At 40.7% G+C, this 24,335-nt stretch overlaps 1 protein-coding gene across 2 annotated transcripts; it reads left to right on the forward strand.

The window, feature by feature from the left end:
- Positions 1-5,882: 5,882 nt before the first annotated feature.
- Ssx2 (SSX family member 2) lies at positions 5,883-22,910 on the forward strand. 2 transcript variants are annotated; one of them, XM_087601131.1, is made up of 6 exons: positions 5,883-5,944; positions 17,171-17,272; positions 17,725-17,839; positions 18,163-18,265; positions 21,647-21,814; positions 22,364-22,910. In XM_087601131.1, the coding sequence occupies exons 2-6, from the start codon at positions 17,216-17,218 to the stop codon at positions 22,383-22,385; spliced, it is 465 nt and encodes a 154-aa protein (XP_087457257.1). In that variant the 5' UTR covers positions 5,883-5,944; positions 17,171-17,215; the 3' UTR covers positions 22,386-22,910. The 2 variants fall into 2 exon arrangements, with proteins under 2 accessions (XP_087457257.1, XP_087457256.1); XM_087601130.1 differs by having other exon boundaries at positions 18,163-18,261; positions 21,640-21,814.
- The last annotated feature ends 1,425 nt before the right edge of the window (positions 22,911-24,335 follow it).

A 24,335-nucleotide genomic window follows, 5' to 3' on the forward strand; every position in this document is an offset into this window, starting at 1 on the left:
TATTTATAAAAGCCAGAAGCTGGAAAGAACCCAGATGCCCTTCAACAGAGGAATGGATACAGAAAATGTGGTACATCTACACAATGGAATATTACTCAGCTGTCAAAAACAATGACTTTATGAAATTCATAGGCAAATGGATGGAACTGGAAAATATCATCCTGAGTGAAATAACCCAATCACAGAAAAAAACACATGGTATGCACTCATTGATAAGTGGCTATTAGCCCAAATGCTTGAATTACCCTAGATGCCTAGAACAAATGAAACTCAAGACAGATGATCAAAATGTGAATGCTTCACTCCTTCTTTAAAAGGGGAACAAGAATACCCTTGGCAGGGAATAGAGAGGCAAAGATTAAAACAGAGACTGAAGGAGCACCCATTCCAAGCCTGCCCCACATGTGGCCCATACATATACAGTCACCCAATTAGACAAGATGGATGAAGCGAAGAAGTGCAGGCCCACAGGAGCCGGATGTAGATCGCTCCTGAAAGACACAGCCAGAATACAGCAAACACAGAAGCGAATGCCAGCAGCAAACCACTGAACTGAGAATAGGACCCCCGTTGAAGGAATCAGATAAAGAACTGGAAGAGCTTGAAGGGGCTCGAGACCCCATATGTACAACAATGCCAAGCAACCAGAGCTTCCAGGGACTAAGCCACTCCCTAAAGACTATACATGGACTGACCCTGGACTCTGACCTCATAGGTAGGAATGAATAGCCTAGTAAGAGCACCAGTGGAAGGGGAAGCCCTGGGTCCTGCTAAGACTGAACCCCCAGTGAACTAGACTGTTGTGGGGAGGGCGGCAATGGGGGGAGGATGGGGAGGGGAACACCCATAGGGAAGGGGAGGGGGGAGGGGGATGTTTGCCTGGAAACCGGGAAAGGGAATAACACTTGAAATGTATATAAGAAATACTCAAGTTAATAAAATAATAATAATAATAATAATAGTCCCAAATTATATAAAATACCTCAGTGTGACTTTAACCAAGCAAGTAAAAGAGCTGTATGATAAGAACTTCAAGTCCCTGAAGAAAGAAATTGAAGAAGTCCTCAGAAGATGGAAAGATCTCCAATGCTCATGAATTGGCAGGATTAACACAGTAAAAATGGCCATTTTACCAAAAGCGATCTACAGATTCAATGCAATCCCCATCAAAATACCAATCCAATTCGTCAAAGAGTTAGACAGAAAAATTTGCATATTCATCGGGAATAACAAAAAACCCAGGATAGCTAAAACTATCCTCAACAATAAAAGGACTTCTGGGAGAATCACTATACCTGAACTCAAGCAGTATTACAGAGCAATAGTGACAAAAACTGCATGTTATTGACACAGAGACAGACAGATAGAACAGTGGAATAGAATTGAAGACCCAGAAATGAACCCACACACCTATTGTCACTTGATTTTCGAGAAAGGAGCCAAAACCATCCAATGGAAAAAAGATAGCATTTTCAGCAAATGGTGCTAGTTCAACTGGAGGTCGGTATGTAGAAGAATGCAGATTTATCCAAGCTTACCACCCTGTACAAAGCTTAAGTCCAAGTGGATCAAGGACCTCCACATCAAACCAGATACACTCAAACTAATAGAACAAAATGTAGGGAAGCATCTTGAACACATGGGCACTAGAGAAAATTTCCTAAACAAAACACCAATGGCCTATGCTCTAAGATCAAGAATCGACAAATGGTATCTCATAAAACTGCAAAGCTTCTGTAAGGCAAAGGACCCTGTTGTTAGGACAAAATGGCAACCAACAGATTGGGAAAAGATCTTTACCAATCCTCCAACAGGCCTTATATCCAAAATATACAAAGAACTCAAGAAGTTAGACCACAGGTAGACAAATAACCCTATTAAAAAATGAAGTTCAGAGCTAAACACAAAATTCACATCAGAGGAATGCCGTATGGCTGAGAAACACCTAAAGAAATGTTCAACATCTTTAGTCATAACGGAAATGCAAATCAAAACAACCCTGAGATTTCACCTCACACCAGTGAGAATGGCTAAGATCAAAATGTCAGGTGACAGCAAATGCTGGTGAGGATGTGGAGAAAGAGGAACACTCCTCCATTGTTGGTGGGATTGCAGACTGGTACAACCATTCTGGAAATCAGTCTGGAGGTTCCTCAGAAAATTGGAGATTGAACTACCTGAGGACCCAGCTATACCTCTCTTGGGCATATACCCAACACATGCCCCAACATATAACAAAGACACATGCTCTGCTATGTTCATAACAGCCTTATTTATAATACCCAGAAGCTGGAAAGAACCTACATGCTCTTAAACAGAGGAATGGATGCAGAAAATGTAGTACATCTACACAATGGAATATTACTCAGCTATCAAAAACAATGACTTTATGAAATCCATGGGCAAATGGATGGAACTGGAAAATATCATCCTGAGTGAGGTAACCCAATCACAGAAAAACACACATGGTATGCACTCATTGATAAGTGGCTATTAGCCCAAATGCTTGAATTACCCTAGATGCACAGAACACATGAAACTCATGAAGGATGACCAAATGCAAATGATTCACTCCTTCTTTAAAAGGGGAACAAGAATACCGTTCTGAGAGAATAGGGAGGCAAAGTTTAGAACAGAGGAAGACGGAACACCCATTCAGAGCCTGCCCCACATGTGGCCCATACATATACAGCCACCCAGATAAGATGTATGAAGCAAAGAAGTGCAGGCTGACAGGAATCGGATGAAGAGCTCTCCAGAATACAGCCAGAATACAGCAAGTACATAGGCGAATGCCAGCAGCAAACCACTGAACTGAGAACCGGACCCCCGTTGAAGGAATAAGAGAAAGGACTGAAAGAGCCTGAAGGGGCTTGAGACCCCATATGAACAACAATGCCAACCAACCAGAGCTTCCAGGGACTAAGCCAGTACCCAAAGCCTATAGACTGACCCTGGATTCCAACTGCATACGTAGCAATGCATAGCCAATAAGAGCCCCAGTGGAAGGGGAAGCCCTTGGTCCTGCCAATATTGAACCCCCAGTGAACGTGATTGTTGGGGGGGAGAGCAGTAATGGGGGGAGTTTGGGGAGGGGAACACCCATCGGGAAAGGGAGGTGGATGGGTTAGGGGGATATTGTTCTGGAAACCGGCAATGGGAATAACAATCAAAATGTCAATAAGAAATACTCAAGTTAATAAAGATGAAATAAAGAAATGGGCATTTATTATCTTATTCCAGGGAGGGAGAAATGGATATTCTAGGAGCCTAGTAGAGGTGCTGCTTACTTTTACAGTGTGAGGTTTAGTATCCAGGAAGTGAACTTAAGACTGTAGAGTGCTACATCTCATATTACAGGCATCTGGTTGTACAAACTCCCACATCTGTGGCCTTAAAGAGCCCTGAAATTTCTAAACACCGTGTCTTACTTCGGGTTTTATTGCTGTGAAGAATCACCATGACCATGGCAGCTCCTTTATTTTCTAATTAAATACTTTTAACTATGCCTATATACATCCATAAGGAATTTCCTTGTAATCAGAATTTATCATTCTAATACACACAGTGAATTTGCTTCTAATATGCTGTATGGAACAGTCCTCAGGAATAAAACACAGCTCCCCCTCATGTGTCACTTTCAGATAATTAAATTTATTCCATTTAATTTAATTTTCATAAGTATTCATTTTACATTCCACTCACTGCCCGACTCTGAGTCACCTCTTCCATGAACGTTCCCTCATTCCCTCACTCCTTATCCTCTGGGCCAGTTGGGGAACCCCTCAGTATCCCACCCCCACCCTGGCACTTTAAGTCTCTGAAAGGCTAGGCGTTTCTTCCCCACTGATGCCTTTTTCTATATTTATGTTTCTTAATGTTAAAGGCCTCTCTCCAAAAACTAGAGCTGGAATAACAAAAGCTACTGTCAACAAGAATAAATTTATAAATGTACTCTGGAAAAGAGTTATGCAGAAAATGGAGTCTTTCCAAGGAACTTATTACTTAAATAAACATTTAGATAATTAGTGGGTATTGTTAGTAAGTATGAGATAGAGTATTTAAAAAGAATTATTAAAGAAGAAAAACATAGGGAATTTTTAGAAGGTAACAAGCTGTAATTGAATTGATAGGTTTTTAATGTTCAACTTTAGAAACAAGAAACTTGTAGGAATAGGAAGAGAGTTTGATTATGCAAGTAAATGAGAAGGCTAGGTAATTTCCTGAAGGCAATATTAGGCAGTTTTAGGAATCTTGATGCTCCTCTATTGAAATGGGGGTTCAAGACTGAGACACAGAGTAGGACATCTTGGTTCCATGAACTGCCTGCCTTTCTGAACATACTTGGTAGACCATATCTTTACTAATAGACCACACTTGAATAACCAAAGAGGCTGCACAATATTTTAAGAATGAAAGAAAAGGGATAGTGGTCTTACACCAAGTATAAAAGAAATAGAGAGGAAGAACAAGTTAGATATGAAAGGCAGTAGGGAATAAATTTTGATCTATTAAACTTATGCCAAACTTAAACATAATCAAATTCATATAAAGTCATCCTGTCAGTTATTCCTGTAACTGCAATACTTTATGACACCAATCTTAAAGAAGGAAATACTGTGTTTAAAGAAAACTGATTTTATCATAATGTTAATTTTTAGTTCTCATGAAATTTCTGTTTGCTCTCTCTGTTCCTCTTTCAATATTCTTATGTAATCAAAGGAGACGAGAAGAAAATATATTTTGAAAAGCTATGTAATTAATGAACAAAATGTCCGAGGAAATTACTTTATGTATTAATAAAGCCTAAAATAGACAAAAGATGTCAGAGTAGGAAAAGCCATACCGAGATGTGTTTCCTCTCTGTCCTATCCCATGAAATGAACGATGTCTCCTGTCTAAACCTTTCTTCCCTTCCCTGCTATTGCACACACTCTTCTGTAGCCCCTGCCCTTGGCCAAGGCTGGTCTCCAGCACTCTTTGTTACTGTTGCTATAAGTATTATTATGTACAAAATATGCTTCTAGCTCCTGAGGCTTTGAGGGAAAATCACATCCAGAAAAATGTGAAATCTTGACAACTGCCATTTGTTTGCTTGTCTGTTTGTTTGTTTGTTTGCTTGCTTGCTTGCTTGCTTGCTTGCTTGCTTGCTTGCTTGCTTGCTTGCTTAGAGGGGAACTCACAGGACAGCAAATATTTGGGAAGTTCTCTCCATTTATTCTATGGGCTCTGGAGTTTAAGCTGAGATTGTTAGTGTGGTGACAAGTACCTTCACTCAATGAGCCATCTCAACAGCCCCAAAATCGCTTTATACAAACTTGCAGGGGGCTTTATGTTCTGCCAGACAGCATATGGATCTTTTCTATCTTATGGGGTGAGACGGGTTTGAGATGCTGGTCTGCATCATATACACACTTTCACAAAGGTCTATATCCACTCACCAGGGACTAGGAGGATTAAGTCATGATGAAAAGGGAAAACCTGAAGCCCACAGTGGTGGTGAATGCCTGTCCTTAATCCCAGCTCTCCAGAGGGCAAAGCAGTTTACAAATCCTGAATTAAATGCCACCAAACAACTTTCTCCCACACAAACAATAAACACTGAAGATACACATGAACAGACAGCTCAGCTGATACCAGAGTAGCATATCACTAGAGAAAAAAATTGCTCCATCAGCTGGACTCACCAAAGAAGAACAAACCCAGTTTAAAAAATCATGCTTCCAATAAGACAGGATATCACATTGCATTTTCTTCCCTTACTGGCTACACCCAAGTTTCTGACCCTGATTGGCTAGTTCATATTCACTTACTGCCCTGATTGGCTGATCTCCAGTCTCTATTTAAATTACCATGCCTCTTTGTGGAATGTTTGGCAGATGCTTGGCAACTGAGGTAGGCTCTTTCTTTCGGAGGAATGCTTTAGACAACTTATACCAGGAAGGTGGGTCAGATCGGGGATGTAGTTCAGTGGTTTAGCAATTGTCTAGCATGTGTGAGGTCCTAAATTCTAGTCTGAGGACCAGAAGAAAGAAAAGAAAAGTAGGGGGCCTTCATATGCTAAACCTTTCTAGCACTTTCTGAGTACCTTGATATCTTTAGAGAGTTGACATGATATGGAGTCTTCCCAAAGCCTAAACAAAATTGCCACTTCGTACTGTCAAAGTACTATGTCAATGCTTACCGGAGACAAAACAACCCTCAGCACAAGAAATCTCTAAATCAGTCAGATTCTCTTAGATTTCCTCAACAGTAGATGAAAAATGGCCTCTGCCCAAGGCAGTGCTTTGATATATCAGACAAATAAAGTCTTGGTCTTCAAGGCCAGCCTTGGGTGCTCTAATTTCAAAGGAACTATATTTACTCATCATGGATCATGTATTGTACTGTTGCCATGCAGATTCTACTTGGTGTCATTCATATAATTTCCAGAGAACTCAGTGATAGACACTAAGTTCATAAATAATCATTTCCTTAAAACCAAAGTCCATCCTTTACAGAAGTCACATCACCATTGCACCCTTAAACACCACATTCAATACCACACACCATTGGGACTCACAATAGCATAAGCCTATAAATCTAATCCAGTCAGCAGACTGATACAGGAAGATATCTTGAGTCAAGGAGTCGGGGCCAGTCTCAAAGGCAAAAACAAACAACTACACATGTACTGACATACATATAATCAAATATCACAGTGTGTACAGATATAAGTACAATGTGCATTCGTGTGGCGTGTGTGTGTATGTGTGGGGGGGTGTGGGTGTGGGTGTGTGTATTAATTTTTTGAGTGTCCTGGGAAAGAGCTCAGTTGATAAACAGTAGCCCTGCAAACATAAGGCACAAATTCAATCTCCAGCACTCTGTTTGAAGCCCAAAGCTAAGAACAAAGGCAGGTTCTTGGCATCCCATGTCTGGAGCAGTAGAAGCAAGTAGATTATTGAAGCTGCCTGGCTAGCAAGTTCTATGAAGCAGAGGAAAGTATTATCTTTAAAACAAGGTGAATATTTCCTGAGGAATAATGCCTGAGATTGAACCCTGACCTCCATGTACACATGCATAAACATGAACACACACATCCACATGCACACTCCTATATTTATTTCTATTTTAAAATGAATTAAATGCTAAAATGTCTGGAAAGAAAAATTCTACCTTCATGACATGAAACCATATTTTAAGCATAAAAACTCTCATTCTGATTCTCATTCCTTCCTTCCTCTAGAAATATAAAGTTTTTTTAAAATTTATTTATTTTTTTATTAACTTGAGTATTTCTTATTTATATTTCGAGTGTTATTCCCTTTCCCAGTTTCCCGGCAAACATCCCCCTAATCACTCCCCCTCCCCTTCTTTATGGGTGTTCCCCTCCCCATCCTCCCCCCATTGTTGACCTCCCCCCAATAATCACGTTCACTGGGGGTTCAGTCTTAGCAGGACCCAGGGCTTCCCCTTCCACTGGTGCTCTTACTAGAATATTCATTGCTACCTATGAGGTTGGAGCCCAGGGTCAGTCCATATATAGTCTTTAGGTAGTGGCTTAGTCCCTGGAAGCTCTGGTTGCTTGGCATTGTTGTACTTTTGGGGTCTCGAGCCCCTTCAAGCTCTTCCAGTTCTTTCTCTGATTCCTTCAATAGGGGACCTATTCTCAGTTCAGTGGTTTGCTGCTGGCATTCGCCTCTATATTTGCTGTATTCTGGCTGTGTCTCTCAGGAGCGATCTACATCCGGCTCCTGTCAGTCTGCACTTCTTTGCTTCATCCATCTTGTCTAATTGGGTGGCTGTATATGTATGGGCCACATGTGGGGCAGGCTCTGAATGGGTGTTCCTTCAGTCTCTGTTTTAATCTTTGCCTCTCCCTTCCCTGCCAAGGGTATTCTTTTTCCTCATTTAAAGAAGGAGTGAAGCACTCACATTTTGATCATCTGTCTTGAGTTTCACGTGTTCTATGCATCTAGGGTAATTCAAGCATTTGGGCTAATAGCCACTTATCAAAGAGTGCATACCATGTGTGTTTTTCTGTGATTGGGTTACCTAACTCAGGATGATATTTTCCAGTTCCACCCATTTGCCCATGGATTTCATAAAGGCACTGATTTTGATAGCTGAGTAATATTCCATTGTGTAGATGTACCACATTTTCTGTATCCATTCCTCTGTTGAAGGGCGTCTGGACTCTTTCCAGCTTCTGGCTATTATAAATAAGGCTGCTATGAACATAGTGGAGCACGTGCCTTTGTTCTATGTTGGGGCATCTTGTGGGTATATGCCCAAGAGAGGTATAGCTAGATCCTCAGGTTGTTCAATGTCCAATTTTCTGAGGAACCTCCAGACAGATTTCCAGAATGGTTTTACCAGTCTGCAATCCCACCAAAAATGGAGGAGTGTTCCTCTTTCTCCACATCCTCGCCAACATTTGTTGTCACCTGAGTTTTTGATCTTAGCCATTCTCACTGGTGTGAGGTGAAATCTCAGGGTTGTTTTGATTTGCATTTCCGTTATGACTAAAGATTTTGAACATGTCTTTAGGTGTTTCTCAGCCACCTGGCATTCCTCCGCTGTGAATTTTTTGTTTAGCTCTGAACCCCATTTTTTAATAGGGTTATTTGACTCCCTGTGGTCTAACTTCTTGAATTCTTTGTATATTTTGAATATAAGCCCTCTATCTGTTGTAGGATTGGTAAAGATCTTTTCCCAATCTGTTGGTTGCCATTTTGTCCTAACAACAGTGTCCTTTGCCTTACAGAAGCTTTCCAGTTTTATGAGATCCCATTTGTTGATTCTTGATCTTAGAGCATAAGCCATTGGTGTTTTGTTCACGAAATTTTTTCCAGTGCTCATGTGTTCAAGATGCTGCCCTAGTTTTTCTTCTATTAGTTTGAGTGTATCTGATTTGATGTGGAGGTCCTTGATCCAGTTGGACTTAAGCTTTGTACAGGGTGATAAGCATGGATTGATCTTCATTCTTCTACATGTTGCCCTCCAGTTGAACCAGCACTATTTGCTGAAAATGCTATCTTTTTTCCATTTCATGGTTTTGTCTCCTTTGTCAAAAATCAGGTGCCCATAGGTGGGTTCATTTCTGGGTCTTTGATTCTGTTCCATTGGTCTGTCTGTCTCTGTACCAATACCATGCAGTTTTTAATCAATATTGCTCTGTAATATTGCTTGAGTTCGGGGATAGTGATTCCCCCAAAGTCCTTTTATTGTTGAGAAAAGTTTTAGCTATCCTGGGTTTTTTGTTATTCCAGATGAATTTGCAAATTGTTCTGTCTAACTCTTTGAAGAATTGGATTGGTATTTTGATGGGGATTGCATTGAATCTGTAGATCGCTTTTGGTAAAATGGCCATTTTTACTATGTTAATCCTGCCAATCCATGAGCATGGGAAATCTTTCCATCTTCTGAGGTCTTCTTCAATTTTCTTTTTTCAGAGTCTTGAAGTTCTTATTGTACAGATCTTTTACTTGCTTGGTTAACGTCACACCGTGGTACTTAATATTTTTTGGGTCTATTATGAATGGTGTCGTTTCCCTAATTTCTTTCTCGGTGGTTTCTCTTTTGTGTAGAGGAAGGCTACTTATTTATTTGAGTTAATTTTATACCCAGCCACTGTGCTAAAGTTGTTTATCAATCAGCTTTAGAAGTTCTCTGGTGGAACTTTTGGGATAACTTAAACATACTATCATATCATCTGCAAATAGTGATATTTTGACCTCTTCTTTTCCGATCTGTATCCCCTTGACATCCTTTTGTTGTCTGATTGCTATGGCTAGAACTTCAAGAATTATATTTAATAAGTAGGGAGAGAGTGGGCAGCCTTGTCTTGTCCATGATTTTAGTGGGATTGCTTCAAGTTTCTCTCCATTTAGTTTAATGTTAGCAACTGGTTTGCTGTATATGGCTTTTACTATGTTTAGGTATGGACCTTGAATTCCAATTCTTTCCAGGACTTTTATCATGAAGGGGTGTTGAATTTTGTCAAATGCTTTCTCAGCATCTAATGTAATGATCATGTGGTTTTGTTCTTTCAGTTTGTTTATATAATGGATCACGTTGATGGTTTTCCGTATATTAAAATATCCCTGCATGCCTGGGATGAAGTCTACTTGATCATGGTGGATGATTGTTTTGATGTGCTCTTGGACTCGGTTTGCCAGAATTTTATTGAGTATTTTTGTGTCAATATTCATAAGGGAAATTGGTCTGAAGTTCTCTTTCTTTGTTGGGTCTTTGTGTGGTTTAGGTATAAGAGTAATTGTGGCTTCATAGAAGGAATTCAGTAGTGATCCATCTGTTTCAATTTTGTGGAATAGTTTGGATAATATTGGTATGAGGTCTTCTATGAAGGTCTGATAGAATTCTGCACTAAACCTGTCTGGACCTGGGCTCTTTTTGGTTGGGAGACCTTTAATGACTGCTTCTATTTCCTTAGGAGTTATGGGGTTGTTTAACTGGTTTATCTGTTCCTGATTTGACTTCGGTACCTGGTGTCTGTCTAGGAAGTTGTCCATTTCCTGCAGATTTTCAAGTTCTGTTGAATATAGGCTTTTATAGTAAGATCTGATGATTTTTTGAATTTCCTCTGAATCTGTAATTATGTCTCCCTTTTCATTTCTGGTTTTATTAATTTGGAAACATTCTCTGTGCCTTCTCGTTAGTCTGGCTAAGGGTTTATCTATCTTGTTGATTTTCTCAAAGAACAAACTTTTGGTTCTGTTGATTCTTTCTATGGTCCTTTTTCTTTCTACCTGACTGATTTCAGCTCTGAGTTTGATTATTTCCTGCCTGCTACTCCTCCTGTGTGTATTTGCTTCTTTTTGTTCTAGAGCTCTTAGGTGTGCTGTCAAGCTGCTGACATATGCTCTCTCCTGTTTCTTTCTGCAGGCACTCAGCGCTATGAGTTTTCCTCTTAGCACAGCTTTCATTGTGTCCCATAAGTTTGGGTATGTTGTACCTTCATTTTCATTAAATTCTAAGAAGTCTTTAATTCCTTTCTTTATTTCTTCCTTGACCAGGTTATCGTTGAGTAGAGCATTATTCAACTTCCACGTATATGTGGGCGTTTTTCCCTTATTGTTATTGAAGACCAGCTTTAGGCCGTGGTGGTCTGATTGCACGCATGGGATTATTTCTATCTTTCTGTACCTGTTGAGGCCTGTTTTTTGACCAAATATATGGTCAATATTGGAGAAAGTACCATGAGGAGCTTAGAAGAATGTATATCCTTTTGCTTTAGGATAGAATGTTTTATAAATATCTGTTAAGTCCATTTGGCTCATGACTTCTCTTAGTCTGTCTACATCTCTGATTATTTCTGTTTCCATGATCTGTCCATTAATGAGAGTGGGGTGTTGAAATCTCCTACTATTATTGTGTGAGGTGCAATGTGTGTTTTGAGCTTTAGTAAGGTTTCTTTTACGTATGTAGGTGCCCTTGTATTTGGGGCATAGATATTTAGGATTGAGAGTTCATCTTGGTGGATTTTTCCTTTGATGAATATGAAGTGTCCTTCCTCATCTTTTTTGATGAATTTTAGTTAAAAATTGATTTTATTTGATATTAGAATCGCTACTCCACCTTGCTTCTTCTGACCATTTGCTTGGAAAATTGTTTACCATCCTTTCACTCTGAGGTAGTGTCTGTCTTTGTCTCTGAGGTGTGTTTCCTGTAGGCAGCAGAATGCAGGGTCCTCATTGGATATCCATTTTGTTAATATATGTCTTTTTATTGGGGAGTTGAGGCCATTGATGTTGAGAGATATTAAGGAATAGTGATTATTGCTTCCTGTTATATTCATATTTGGATGTGAGGTTATGTTTGTGTGCTTCTCTTCTCTTTGTTTTGTTGCCAACACGATTAGTTTCTTGCTTCTTCTAGGGTATAGCTTGCCTCCTTATGTTGGGCTTTACCATTTATTATCCTTTGTAGTGCTGGATTTGTAGAAAGATATTGTGTAAATTTGGTTATGTCATGGAATATCTTGGTTTCTCCATCTATGTTAATTGAGAGTTTTGCAGGATACAGTAACCTGGGCTGGCATTTGTGTTCTCTTAGGGTCTGTATGACATCTCTCCAGGATCTTCTGGCTTTCAAAGTTTCTGGCGAAAAGTCTGGTGTGATTCTGATAGGTCTGCCTTTATATGTTACTTGACCTTTTTCCCTTACTGCTTTTAATATTCTTTCTTTATTTTGTGCATTTGGTGTTTTGACTATTATGTGTCGGGAGGTGTTTCTTTTCTGGTCCAATCTATTTGGAGTTCTGTAGGCTTCTTGTATGCCTATGGGTATCCCTTTTTTTAGGTTAGGGAGGTTTTCTTCTATGGTTTTGTTGAAGATATTTACTGGTCGTTTGAGCTCGGAGTCTTCACTCTCTTCTATAACTATTATCCTTAGGTTTGATCTTCTCATTGAGTCCTGTATTTCCTGTATGTTTTGGACAAGTAGCTTTTTCCGCGTTACATTATCTTTGACTGTCGAGTTGATGATTTCTATGGAATCTTCTGCTCCTGAGATTCTCTCTTCTATCTCTTGTATTCTGTTGGTGATGCTTTTATCTACAGCTCCTTGTCTCTTCCTTTGGTTTTCTATATCCAGGGTTGTTTCCACGAGTTCTTTCTTGATTGCTTCTATTTCCATTTTTAATTCCTTCATTTGTTTGATTGTGTTTTCCTGGAATACTTTCAGGGATTTTTGTGATTCCTCTCCATAGGCTTCTACTTGTCTATTTATGTTTTTCTGGAATTCTTTCAGGGATTTTTGTGATACCACTCTGAAGGCTTCTACTTGTTTATTTATGTTTTCCTGTGTTTCTCTAAGGGAGTTCTTCATGTCTTTCTTGAAGTCCTCCAGCATCATGATCAAATATGATTTTGAAACTAGATCTTGCTTTTCTGGTGTGTTTGGATATTCTGTGTTTGCTTTGGTGGGAGAATTGGTATCCGATGATTCCATGTAGTCTTGGTTTCTTTTGCTTGGGTTCCTGTGCTTGCCTCTCGCCATTAGATTATCTCTAGTGTTACTTTGTTCTGCTATTTCTGACAATGACTAGACTGTCCTATAAGCCTATGTGTCAGGAGTGTTGTAGACCTGTTTTCCTGTTTTCTTTCAGCCAGTTATGGGGACAGAGTGTTCTGCTTTCGGGCCTGTAGTTTTTTCCTATCTACAGGTCTTCACCTGTTCCTGTGGGCCTGTGTCTTGAGTTCACCAGTCAGGTCGCTTGGAGCTGGAAGGTTTGTCTTACCTGTGGTCCCAAGGCACAAGTTTGCTCGTTGGGTGTTGCTCTGGGCGGCAACAACCAGAAAGATCTGAGCTGCCCTTTCTGGGAGATTCCGTGCACCAGGGTTCCAGATGGTCTTTGGTGTTTTCCTCTGGAGTCAGAGGTGTGGGCCGAGTGTAAACTCTTCTGGTTTCCCAGGCATGTCTGCCTCTCTGAAGGTTTAGCTCTCCCTCCCACGGGATTTGGGTGCAGCAGAGAACTCTTTATCCGGTCAGTCCCTTCAGGTTCTGGTGGTGTCTCAGACACAGCAGATTTCCTGCACCTGTGCCCTTATCCAAGGGAACCCAGAGGCTGTATACAGTTTCCTCTTGGGCAAAGGATATGGGCAGGGGTGGGCAGTGTTGGTTGTCTCTTCCGCTATGCAGTCTCAGGAGTGCCCACCTGTCTCGGCTGTGAGCTCTCTCTCCCACAGGGTTTGGGAGCAGGGAGCTGGAGACAGGGAGTGCGAGATTGGGACTCCCCATAAAGTTTTTTTGTTTGTTTTCATCTTTATTAATGTGGGTATTTCTTATTTACATTTCAATTGTTATTCCCTTACCCAGTTTCTGGGCCAACATACCCTAACCTCTCACACTCCCCTTCTCTATGGCTGCACCCCTCCCCATCCTCCCGCCATTACCACCTCCCCCCAACAATCACATTCACTGGGGGTTCAGTCTTGGCAGGACCAAGGGCTTCCCTTTTCACTGCTACTCATACTAGGCTATTCATTGCTATGTATGCAGGTGGAGCCGAGGGTCAGTCCAAGTATAGTCTTTGGTTAGTGGCTTGGTCACTGGAATCTCTGATTGGTTGGCATTGTTGTTCATGTGGGATCTCAAGCCCCTTCAAGCTCTTTCAGTACTTTCTAAGATTCTGTCAACAGGGGTCCCGTTCTCAGTTCAATGGTTTAAGGATGGCATGCGCCTACGTATTTGCTGGATACTGGCTGTGTCTCTCGGGAGAGATCTACATCTGGTCCTCTCAACATGCACTTCTTTGCTTCATCCATCTCATCTAGTCTGGTGGCTGTATATGTATGGGCCACATGTGGAGCAGGCTCTGAATGGGTGTTCCTTCTGCCTGTGTTCTAAACTTTGCCTCCCTATTCCCTGACAAGGGTATTCTTGTTCCTCTTTTAAAGAAGGAGTGAAGCAATCGCATTTTGGTCTTCCTTCTTGAGTTTCATGTGTTCTGTGCATCTAGGGTAATTCGAGCATTTGGGCTAATATCCACTTTTCAATGAGTGTATACCATGTGTGATGCTCTGTGATTGGGTTAACTCACTCAGGATGATATTTTCCACATCCGTCCATTTGCCTATGAATTTCATAAAGTCGTTATTTTTGATAGCTGAGTAATATTCCATTGTGTAGATGTACCACATTTTCTGTATCCATTCCTCTGTTGAAGGGCATCTGGGTTCTTTCCAGCTGCTGGCTATTATAAATAAGGCTGCTATGAACATATTGGAGCATGTGTCTTGTTATATGTTGGGGCATATTTTGGGTATATGCCCAAGAGAGGTATAGCTGGGTCCTCAGGTAGTTCAGTGTCCAATTTTCTGAGGAATACAGACTGATTTCCACAATGGTTGTATCAGTCTGCAATCCCACCAAAAATGGAGGAGTGTTCCTCTTTCTCCACATCCTCGCCAGCATCTGCTGTCACCTGAATTTTTGATCTTAGCCATTCTCACTGGTGAAATCTCAGGGTTGTTTTGATTTGCATTTCCCTTATGACTAAAGTTGTTGAACATTTCTTTAGGTGTTTTTCAGCCATTTGGCATTCCTCAGCTGTGAATTCTTACTTTAGCTCTGGACCCCATTTTTAATAGGGTTATTTGTCTCCCTGCAGTCTAACTTCTTGAGTTCTTTGTATATTTTGGAATTAAGGCCTCTATCTGTTGTAGGATGGGGAAAGATCTTATCCCAATGTGTTGGTTCCATTTTGTCCTAACAATAGTGTCCTTTGCCTTACAGAAGCTTTGCAGTTTTATAAGATCCCATTTGTCGATTCTTGATCTTAGAGCATAAGCCATTGGTGTTTTGTTCAGGAAATTTTCTCCAGTGCCCATGTGTACAAGATCCTTCCCATCTTTTTGTTCTATTAGTTTGAGTGTATCTGGTTTGATGTGGAGGTCCTTGATCCACTTGGACTTAAGCTTTGTACAGGGTGATAAGCATGGATCGATCTGCATTCTTCTACACGTTGAACTCCAGTAGAACCAGCACCATTTGCTGAAAATGCTATCTTTTTCCATTGGATGGTTTTAGCTCCTTTGTCAAAAAATCAAGTGACCATAGGTGTGTGGGTTCATTTCTGGGTCTTCAATTCTATTCCACTGGTCTATCTGTCTGTCTCTGTACCAGTACCATGCAGTTTTTATCACTTTTGCTCTGTAATACTGCTTGAGTTCAGGGATAGTGATTCCCCTGGAAGTCCTTTGATTGTTGAGGATAGTTTTAGCTATCCTGGGTTTTTTGTTATTCCCGATGAATTTGCAAATTTTTCTGTTTAACTCTTTGAAGAATTTTATTGGTATTTTGGTGTGGATTGCATTGGATATGTAGATCGCTTTTGGTAAAATGGCCATTTTTACTATATTAATCCTGCCATTCCATGAGCATGGGAGATCTATCCATCTTCTGAGATCTTCTTCAATTTCTTTCTTCAGACTCTTGAAGTTCTTATCATAGAGATCTTTCACTTGCTTGGTTAAAGTCACACCGTGGTATTTTATATTATTTGGGACTATTATGAATGGTGTTGTTTCCTTAATTTCTTTCTCGGCTTGTTTCTCTTTTGTGTAGAGGAAGGCTACTGATTTATTTGAGTTAATTTTATACCCAGCCACTTTGCTGAAGGTGTTTATCAGGTTTAGTTGTTCTCTGGTGGAACTTTTGGGATCACTTAGATATACTATCATATCATCTGCAAATAGTGATATTTTGACATCTTCTTTTCCAATATGTATCCATTAGAGCTCCTTTTGTTGTCTGATTGCTCTGACTAGAACTTGAAGAACTATATTGCATAAGTAGGGAGAGAGTGGGCAGCCTTGTCTAGTCCCTGATTTTAGTGAAATTGCTTCAAGTTTCTCTCCATTTAGTTTAAAGTTAGCTACTGGTTTGCTGTATATGGCGTTTACTATGTTCAGGTATGGGCCTTGAATTCCTATTCTTTCCAGGACTTTTATCATGAAGGGGTGTTGAATTTTGTCAATTGCTTTCTCATAATATAAGTTTTATCCTCGATAAAATAGACTGCACATTTTTTCCACTATGGACACTGTTGTTCAAGACCAAACCTGACTTCCTAAGAAGTGCTTTTTCTGGTTTTAGTCTTTTGTTTCCCAAACATATAGTAGCCTTGCAGGTTTATGGAATACAGTGGGAAAATAAAGATATATATACAGTAGATTGGCATCAAATCATGATGAAACTGCCTGTCCTTAAATATTTACCTGGTCTCTCTTCTTGTAGATTTTAACAGTAAGCAAATAGTTGTAAACAGTTGTCATCTTACCTACTATCACTCCTCTTCAATTGTTAATCATTATTCTATCTCCCTCCATCGTACTCCCTCTTCCCCAATGTATGAAATCATCATTCTTATATTCAGGTAAGAATTTAGGTGACTGTTCTTTTCTTCATGACACATCCAACAAGATGTTTCTGTGTGACTTCCATTAAGGACACACCCCAGAGGACTAGTAACATCAGTAGCTGGCATGATTTGGAGACTCGAGCATACCTTAGTCATGTCATAGAAGCCCTATCATTCCTAATCCAGATATGTATAGGCTCAGGCATCCCTCCATGTAATTTCTCAAGAGACATGTAAGCCATAATAGAAAATAGTAGAATTTAATTTCAGATGTTTGGCTGGTGCTGTCCTCCCCCACAGGCTGAAAGTGTTCAAGCATACCTTGAAGATTGTATCCCCAGTGCCATGACTCATTCAGTGAACCTCAGGAAAACTAAGCATAAGCCAGAGGAGGCATGTAAGGTAAGGTGGCCTTCATGGAGCAGAGGAACCCGGTGCCCAGGGAACCCGGTGGAGACTTAGATTTATCAGTAGATGAATGCAGAAGCACTGTGAAGAAACGCCATAGATATAGTAGGATACACAATATCAGAGAATCTTTCTCCAGCAGCTCTGAAGAGGGATGTCTGTGTCCTGAGCTACAACAATTTGACAATTTCCAAATTATTCAAGAATATCCTGTTCTTGAAGGTGGGAAGAGCAAGCAATCATCAATGGAACTCTCATTACATGCTAAGGAAGAGGCTGGACACTGTGTCCACAAATTCTCTATTTGCTCTCAAATCTACCCAGCAAGGGATTCCATCAATTCCCAAGTGTAGCATGGAAATATAGGAGCAGGGACATGCTCCAGCCTGAAGGGCACACATGTACGTCAGATTGGCTGCCAGACTGAATAGTTCCTCTTATTCTAGGCATTCGAGGATATCTCCAAATACTTCTCTAGGGAAGAGTGGGCAAAGCTCAGCCATTCAGAGAAGATCACATATGTGTACATGAAAAGAAACTACACCACCATGACTAATCTAGGTAAGAGTGAGTTCGGGGTTCAGACAAGCCCAAGTAACTTCCAGGCCCTCTCTTATACTATGGCTTCTTCTCAGGCTTTTACTGTAATTCTCTTCTTCAACAGCAATGTCAAGGCTACTGCTGAACATCCTGCTCATTTATATCCTGTGCAAGACTGAGGACAGGGTGTAGCCACTATAGAATGCATCCCTATTGTCTGAAATTTCTCTTTAGTAGGCCTTTGTTCTGGTGGACAGTGTTGTCTTATGTCCTCCCAGGGCCAGCCCCTTGCATTACTCTTCTCAGTTGTGAAATAAGGAAGAAACATTTTTGCTTCTTTCTAGGCCTCAGAGCCCATCTGCCAGATTTCATGGAATCTAATGAACAGGCCACAAAATCTGTGCTCAATGATTCTGATGAAGTTTTCAGCCATGAGAGTCAAGGTAAGTAGACATGAATGGCCTCTGTACATGAAAACTTTTCAGTCATGTATCAGTCAGAATTGCAGACAACTCTTCCATCCTTCAGGTCAGTCTGGAGGGAACACTGATGTCAAAATAGTTAAGTATATGGACACCACAATTTTTTTGAATGTGCATAAGGAAAATGTATATTTTCTTTGACAGGTAAATGGTAAATGTTTAGATGCTTGAATGGAACTGGAAGGGGAGTAAGATTGGTGAGAGAATAGACAGCTGCAATTGTGGCAGGTTTGGTTAAAGGTGTCAGAGAGATATGAAGCAATTTGTGTGCTAATATTGAATTTGAACTGGACCCAGTGACAATTTCTATCAGTGTGCATGATTAAAATACTGTTTTTAATAGCTATGTATTTCATAAAAATATTGTTCACGAATCACAGTGCACATAACTATAATTTTACACAAGTTTATCTAAACATTCAGAATCAGTATAAGTGTGTATACTCAAATGAAATAAAAATAAATGCTACCTCTTATTATATCAAAATATATTAATGGAATACAATTTTTACTCTGAAATGACTTTTAGTCTATATGCTCATCCTGGAAAGGAGTTGTCTGCTTATGTATTTAGAAATAGAGTCTAGTGCACGGGGGCTCTGGCAAAAGGCGGCACAGACGCTCTTGGTCGCTGCCCTCACTGAGAGCTCAAAAGCAGCCCCCATGAGCAATTTGAGCTGTGAGACCACAGGTAAGACCAACTTTTCTGCTCCAAGCAACCTGCCTGGTGGACTCAGGACACAGACCCACAGAAACAACTGAGGACCAGTAGACAGGAAAGACTACACACCTGAAAGCAGAACACGCTGTTCCAATAACTGGCTGAAAGGAAACAGGAAAACAGGTCTACAGCACTAATGACACACAGGCCTACAGGACGGAATAGAATTGAAGACCCAGAAATGAACCCACACACCTATGGTCACTTGATCTTTGACAAAGGAGCCAAAACCATCCAATGGAAAAAAAAGAGCATTTTCACCACATGGTGCTGGTTCAGCGGGGTTCAGAGCTAAACAAAGAATCCACACCTGAGGAATGCCAAATGGCTGAAAAACACCTAAAGAAATGTTCAACATCTTTAGTCATAAGGGAAATACAAATCAAAACAACCCTGAGATTTCACCTCACACCAGTGAGAATGGCTAAGATCAAATTTCAAGTGACAGCAAATGCTGGCAAGGATGTGGAGAAAGAGGAACACTCCTCCATTGTTGGTGGGACTGCAAACTGGTACAACCATTCTGGAAATCAGTCTGGAGGTTCCTCAGAAAATTGGGCATTGAACTACCTGAAGACCCAGCTCTACCTCTCTTGGGTATATACCCAAAAGATGCCCCAACATGTACCAAAGACACATGATCCACTATGTTCATAGCAGCATTATTTATAATAGCCAGCAGCTGGAAAGAACCCAGATGCCCTTCAACAGAGGAATGGATACAGAAAATGTGGTACATCTACACAATGGAATATTACTCAGCTATCAAAAACAACGACTTTATGAAATTCATAGGCAAATGGATGGAACTGGAAAATATCATCCTGAGTGAGGTAACCCAATCACAGAAAAACATACATGGTATGCACTCATTGTTGAATGGCTATTAGACCAAATACTTGAATTACCCTAGATGCACAGAACACATGAAACTCAAGAAGGATGACCAAAATGCGAATGTTTCACTCCTTCTTTAAAAGGGGAACAAGAAAACCCTTGGCAGGGAATAAGGAGGCAAAGTTTAGAACAGAGGCAGAAGACACACCCATTCAGAGCCTGCCATGTGGCCCATACATATATAGCCACCCAATTAGATGAGATCGATGAAGCAAAGAAGTGCAGGCTGACAGGAACCGGATGTAGATCTCTCCTTAGAGACACTCCCAGAATACAGAAAATACATAGGTGAATGCCAGCAGCAATCCACGGAATTGAGATCAGGACCCCCGTTGAAGGAATCAGAGAAAGGTCTGGAAGAGCTTGAAGGAGCTCGAGACCTCATATGAACAACAATGCCAACCAACCGGAGCTTCCTGGGACTAAGCCACTACCCAAAGACTATCTATGGACTGACCCTTGGCTCCAACCACATAGGTAGCAATGAATAGCCTAGTAAGAGCACCAGTGGAAAGGGAAGCCCTTGGTCCTGCCAAGACTGAACCCCCAGTGAACGTGATTGTTGGTGGGATGGGGTAATGGGGGAAGGATTGGGAGGGGAAGCCCATATAGAAGGGGAGGGGGAGGCATTAGGGGGATGTTGGCCCGGAAACCGGGAAGGGGAATAGTAATCAAAATGTAAATAAGAAATACTCATTTAATAAAGATAAAAAAGAATGTAGATATCATAAAAAAAAAGAAATACACTCTATATCCTTTCCATGCTGGTATTGAATTCCTAGACTCCTGGAATCATCCTGCCTAACTAGAGGCAGGGACTGGAGAAAAAGAGACCATGCCTATGATAGAATGCCTACTCTACATGCATGAGGAATACATAGACACACAAATGAATAAATGTATTTCTCACTGGCTGGATAGGAGACAGAATATAGGTGAAAGGAGAAACAGAGACAGTAGTATGGAACTTTTAAGATCCGGCCTCATGCTACAAGTTTCAGATATCCTCGATCTTAAGGCAGTTAGTTCCCTTCACTTAGCTTCCTGAATGTTGAGACCTAGGCTTGAGCAGCCATGTGAGCTTCATTTGCACCGGCCTTATGCATTTGATTAGCATACATAATCATTAACAATGTGGCAATGAGGGTGATGCCTAGCTCTTTTGTTATGGCTTCTCAGTACTAAAAGTGAGAGAGAGAGAGAGAGAGAGAGAGAGAGAGAGAGAGAGAGAGAGAGAGAGAGAGAGAGAGCAGCCCTAAAGTATAAGGTGTCCAAAAAATTCAAAAATGGGGACCTTGCTCTCTACAAGGTGGTTTTGTTGATGCCACCTTTTTGTTTAAGTTTTACTTTAAACAGTCCATTTATTCTGGGAAAATTCCAACAGCTCTAAAATAAATTACAAATCATTCCTCATGCGTCTTGTACCCCATAGTAACCTAGTTAAGTGTCTCACTGCAGTCTGTGTCTTAGATAATATATGTACTCTCAGGTACATGCTGGATGAAAATGGTTACAAGGGAAAGTTCTTATTGAACTAGTCATTGTTACAAAGTGGTGAGGATCTGTTGTCTTGATCTGTCTGTGCCAGAAGATGTTAAAAAAGTGCTTGAGAAAAAGCTCATGGACACATGTGAGGTCCGAGCCCTATACATTCTGACTAAAGAAAATCCTCAAATCCTCTCAGTAGTCAGATCTCACATACTAACCCTTCCTGATTTCAGGACTCAGGAGAAGGCCAGTGAGCATCTGGAGTCATCGGTTAAGGGAAAGAAAGAAGCAAGTGATATATGAAGAGATCAGTGACCCAGAAGATGAAAAAGAAGAAAGAGAGGAAGAAAAAATAGAGAAAGGAATCGGAGGACAAGGAGGAGAAGGAGAAAGAGGAAAAGAAGGAAGGTAGGAAGGAAGGAAGGGAGAGAAGGAAGAAGGGAGGGTGGAAAGAAGGAAGAAAGAAAGGAAGGAAGGAAGGAAGGAAGGAAGGAAGGAAGGAAGGAAGGAAGGAAGGAAGACTGGAACCGTGAGTGATGCTGTGACACACGTTTTGTACACCCTGGGTTATATACATTTCTCATATAATATGGTATTTCATATGGTCATGAGGACCTGCCAGTTATCCATTTGTCCTCTGGGGTGCAACATAATAGTTGAATGCAATAACACGTGTTCCCTCAACTCCCTGTCAATTATATTAGGAACCTTTCCCACCCAAGATGCTGAAGTCTTCCAAATCCCAGGTCAGATCTTAATTTGCAGGTCACAGCTTTCTCTGACCAAGGGACTCAGAGACAAATGAGACAGTCACTGAGTTCTTAGCAGAGGCTTTGTTTGTGGAACAGGGACTCCAAGGTTTTGCAGAATGGGAGCATGCATGCTTTGCAGTGATAGAGAGGGAGTTGAAGTTTCTCACTGACACTTGCTTTTTTCCTGTCTCTCTTTCTCTGATAGGAGGAAGAACACCATGGTGTGAAGAAGAACATCATTGACCTCAAGATTATGGGCACAACCTTAAAATCCTAAACATCAAAAAGAAAAATTCTCAGCAGGGAAAGTTAAGAAACATTGTACCTTCTAAGTGCCAAGGAATGTCTTGAACATTGGTTATACTGTGTGTCAAATTAGCATTGATCCTTTTGTGTATTCTTCTCTTAGCATTGATTGTACTGAGTTTTTACTCTATAAGTACTGCTCTTAGTGTGTCCATATACATCTCTTAACATTGTTCTTATTGTTTCAAGTACTGCATTAACATGGTTCTTGCATTTCACAAGTTCATTAACATTCTTCTTCACAAGAACTATATACCCATCTTATTACATACCTTCTACCAGCATTATATTTATTGTGAACCATAAGTAGGGCTCCTATTTTGTCTGGACCACTCTCATAGCAGTACTCTTATGATATATCCTGAATTACTCAACCATTGTTTTTATTGTGATAACCACCCTGTATGATGTTACAATCCTGTTAAGAAATAAAAATTAGCAATGCACACTTCTTATTTTTCCTCCATCTTTATTAAATTTGGTATTTCTTATTTGCATTTCAATTATTATTCCCTTTCCCAGTTTCCAGGTCAACATCCCCCTAACCCCTCACCATCACCTTCTCTATGGGTGTTCCCCTCCCCATCCTTCCCCCCATTACCGCCCTCTCCCCAACAATCCTGTTCACTGGGGGTTCAGTCTTGGCAGGAACAAGGGCTTCCCCTTCCACTGGTGCCCGTACTAGGCTATTAATTACTACCTATGCAGTTGGATCCCAGTGTCAGTCAATTTATACCCTTTAGGGAGTGGCTTAGTCCCTGAAAGCTCTGGCTGGTTGGCATTGTTATTCATATGGGGTCTCAAGCCCCTTCAAGCTCTTTCAGTCCTTTCTCTGAATCCTTCAACAGGGGTCCCATTCTCAATTCCGTAGTTTGCAGCTGGCATTCGCCTCTGTATTTGCTGTATTCTGGCTGTGTCTCTCAGGAGCGATCTACATCTGGTTGCTGTCAGCCTGCACTTCTTTGCTTCATCCATCTTTTCTAGTTTGGTGGCTGTATATGTATGGGCCACATGTGGGGCAGGCTCTGAATGGGTATTCCTTCAGTCTCTGTTTAAATTTTGCCCGCCTATACCCTCCCAACGGTATTCTTGTTCCCCTTATAAAGAAAGAGTAAAGCATCCATGTTTTTGTCACCCTTCTTGAGTTTCATGTGTTCTGTGCATTTAGGGTAATTCGAGCATTTGGGCTAATATCCACTTATCAATGAGTGCATACCATGTGTGTTTTTCTGTGATTCGAGTACCTCACTCAGGATGATATTTTCCAGTTCCATCCACCTGCCTATGAATTTCATAAAGTCATTGATTTTAATAGCTGAATAATATTCCATTGTGTAGACGTACCACATTTTCTGTATCCATTCCTCTGTTGAAGGGCATCTGGGTTCTTTCCAGCTTCTGGCTATTATAAATAAGGCTGCTATGAACATAGTGGATCATGTGTCTTTGTTCTGTGTTGGGGAATCTTTGGGTATATGCCCAAGTGAGGTATAGCTGGGTCCTCAGGTAGTACAATGTCCAATTTTCTGAGGAACCTCCAGATTGATTTCCAGAATGGTTGTACCAGTCTGCAATTCCACCAACAATGAAGGAGTGTTCCTCTTTCTCTACATCCTTGCCAGCATCTGCTGTCACCATAGTTTTTGATCTTAGCCATTCTGACTGGTGTGAGGTGGAATCTCAGGGTTGTTTTGATTTGCATTTCCCTTATGACTAAAGATGTTGAACATTTCTTTAGGTGCTTCTCAGCCATTTGGCATTCCTCAGCTGTGAATTCTTTGTTTAGCTCTGAACCCCATTTTTAATAGGGTCATTTGTCTCACTGCAGTCTAACTTCATGAATTCTTTGTATATTTTGGTTAGGAGCCCTC

The sequence above is a fragment of the Rattus norvegicus genome, chromosome X (genome assembly GCF_021556685.1).
Source record: "Rattus norvegicus strain SHRSP/BbbUtx chromosome X, alternate assembly SHRSP_T2T, whole genome shotgun sequence".
Classification (NCBI taxonomy): domain Eukaryota; kingdom Metazoa; phylum Chordata; class Mammalia; order Rodentia; family Muridae; genus Rattus; species Rattus norvegicus.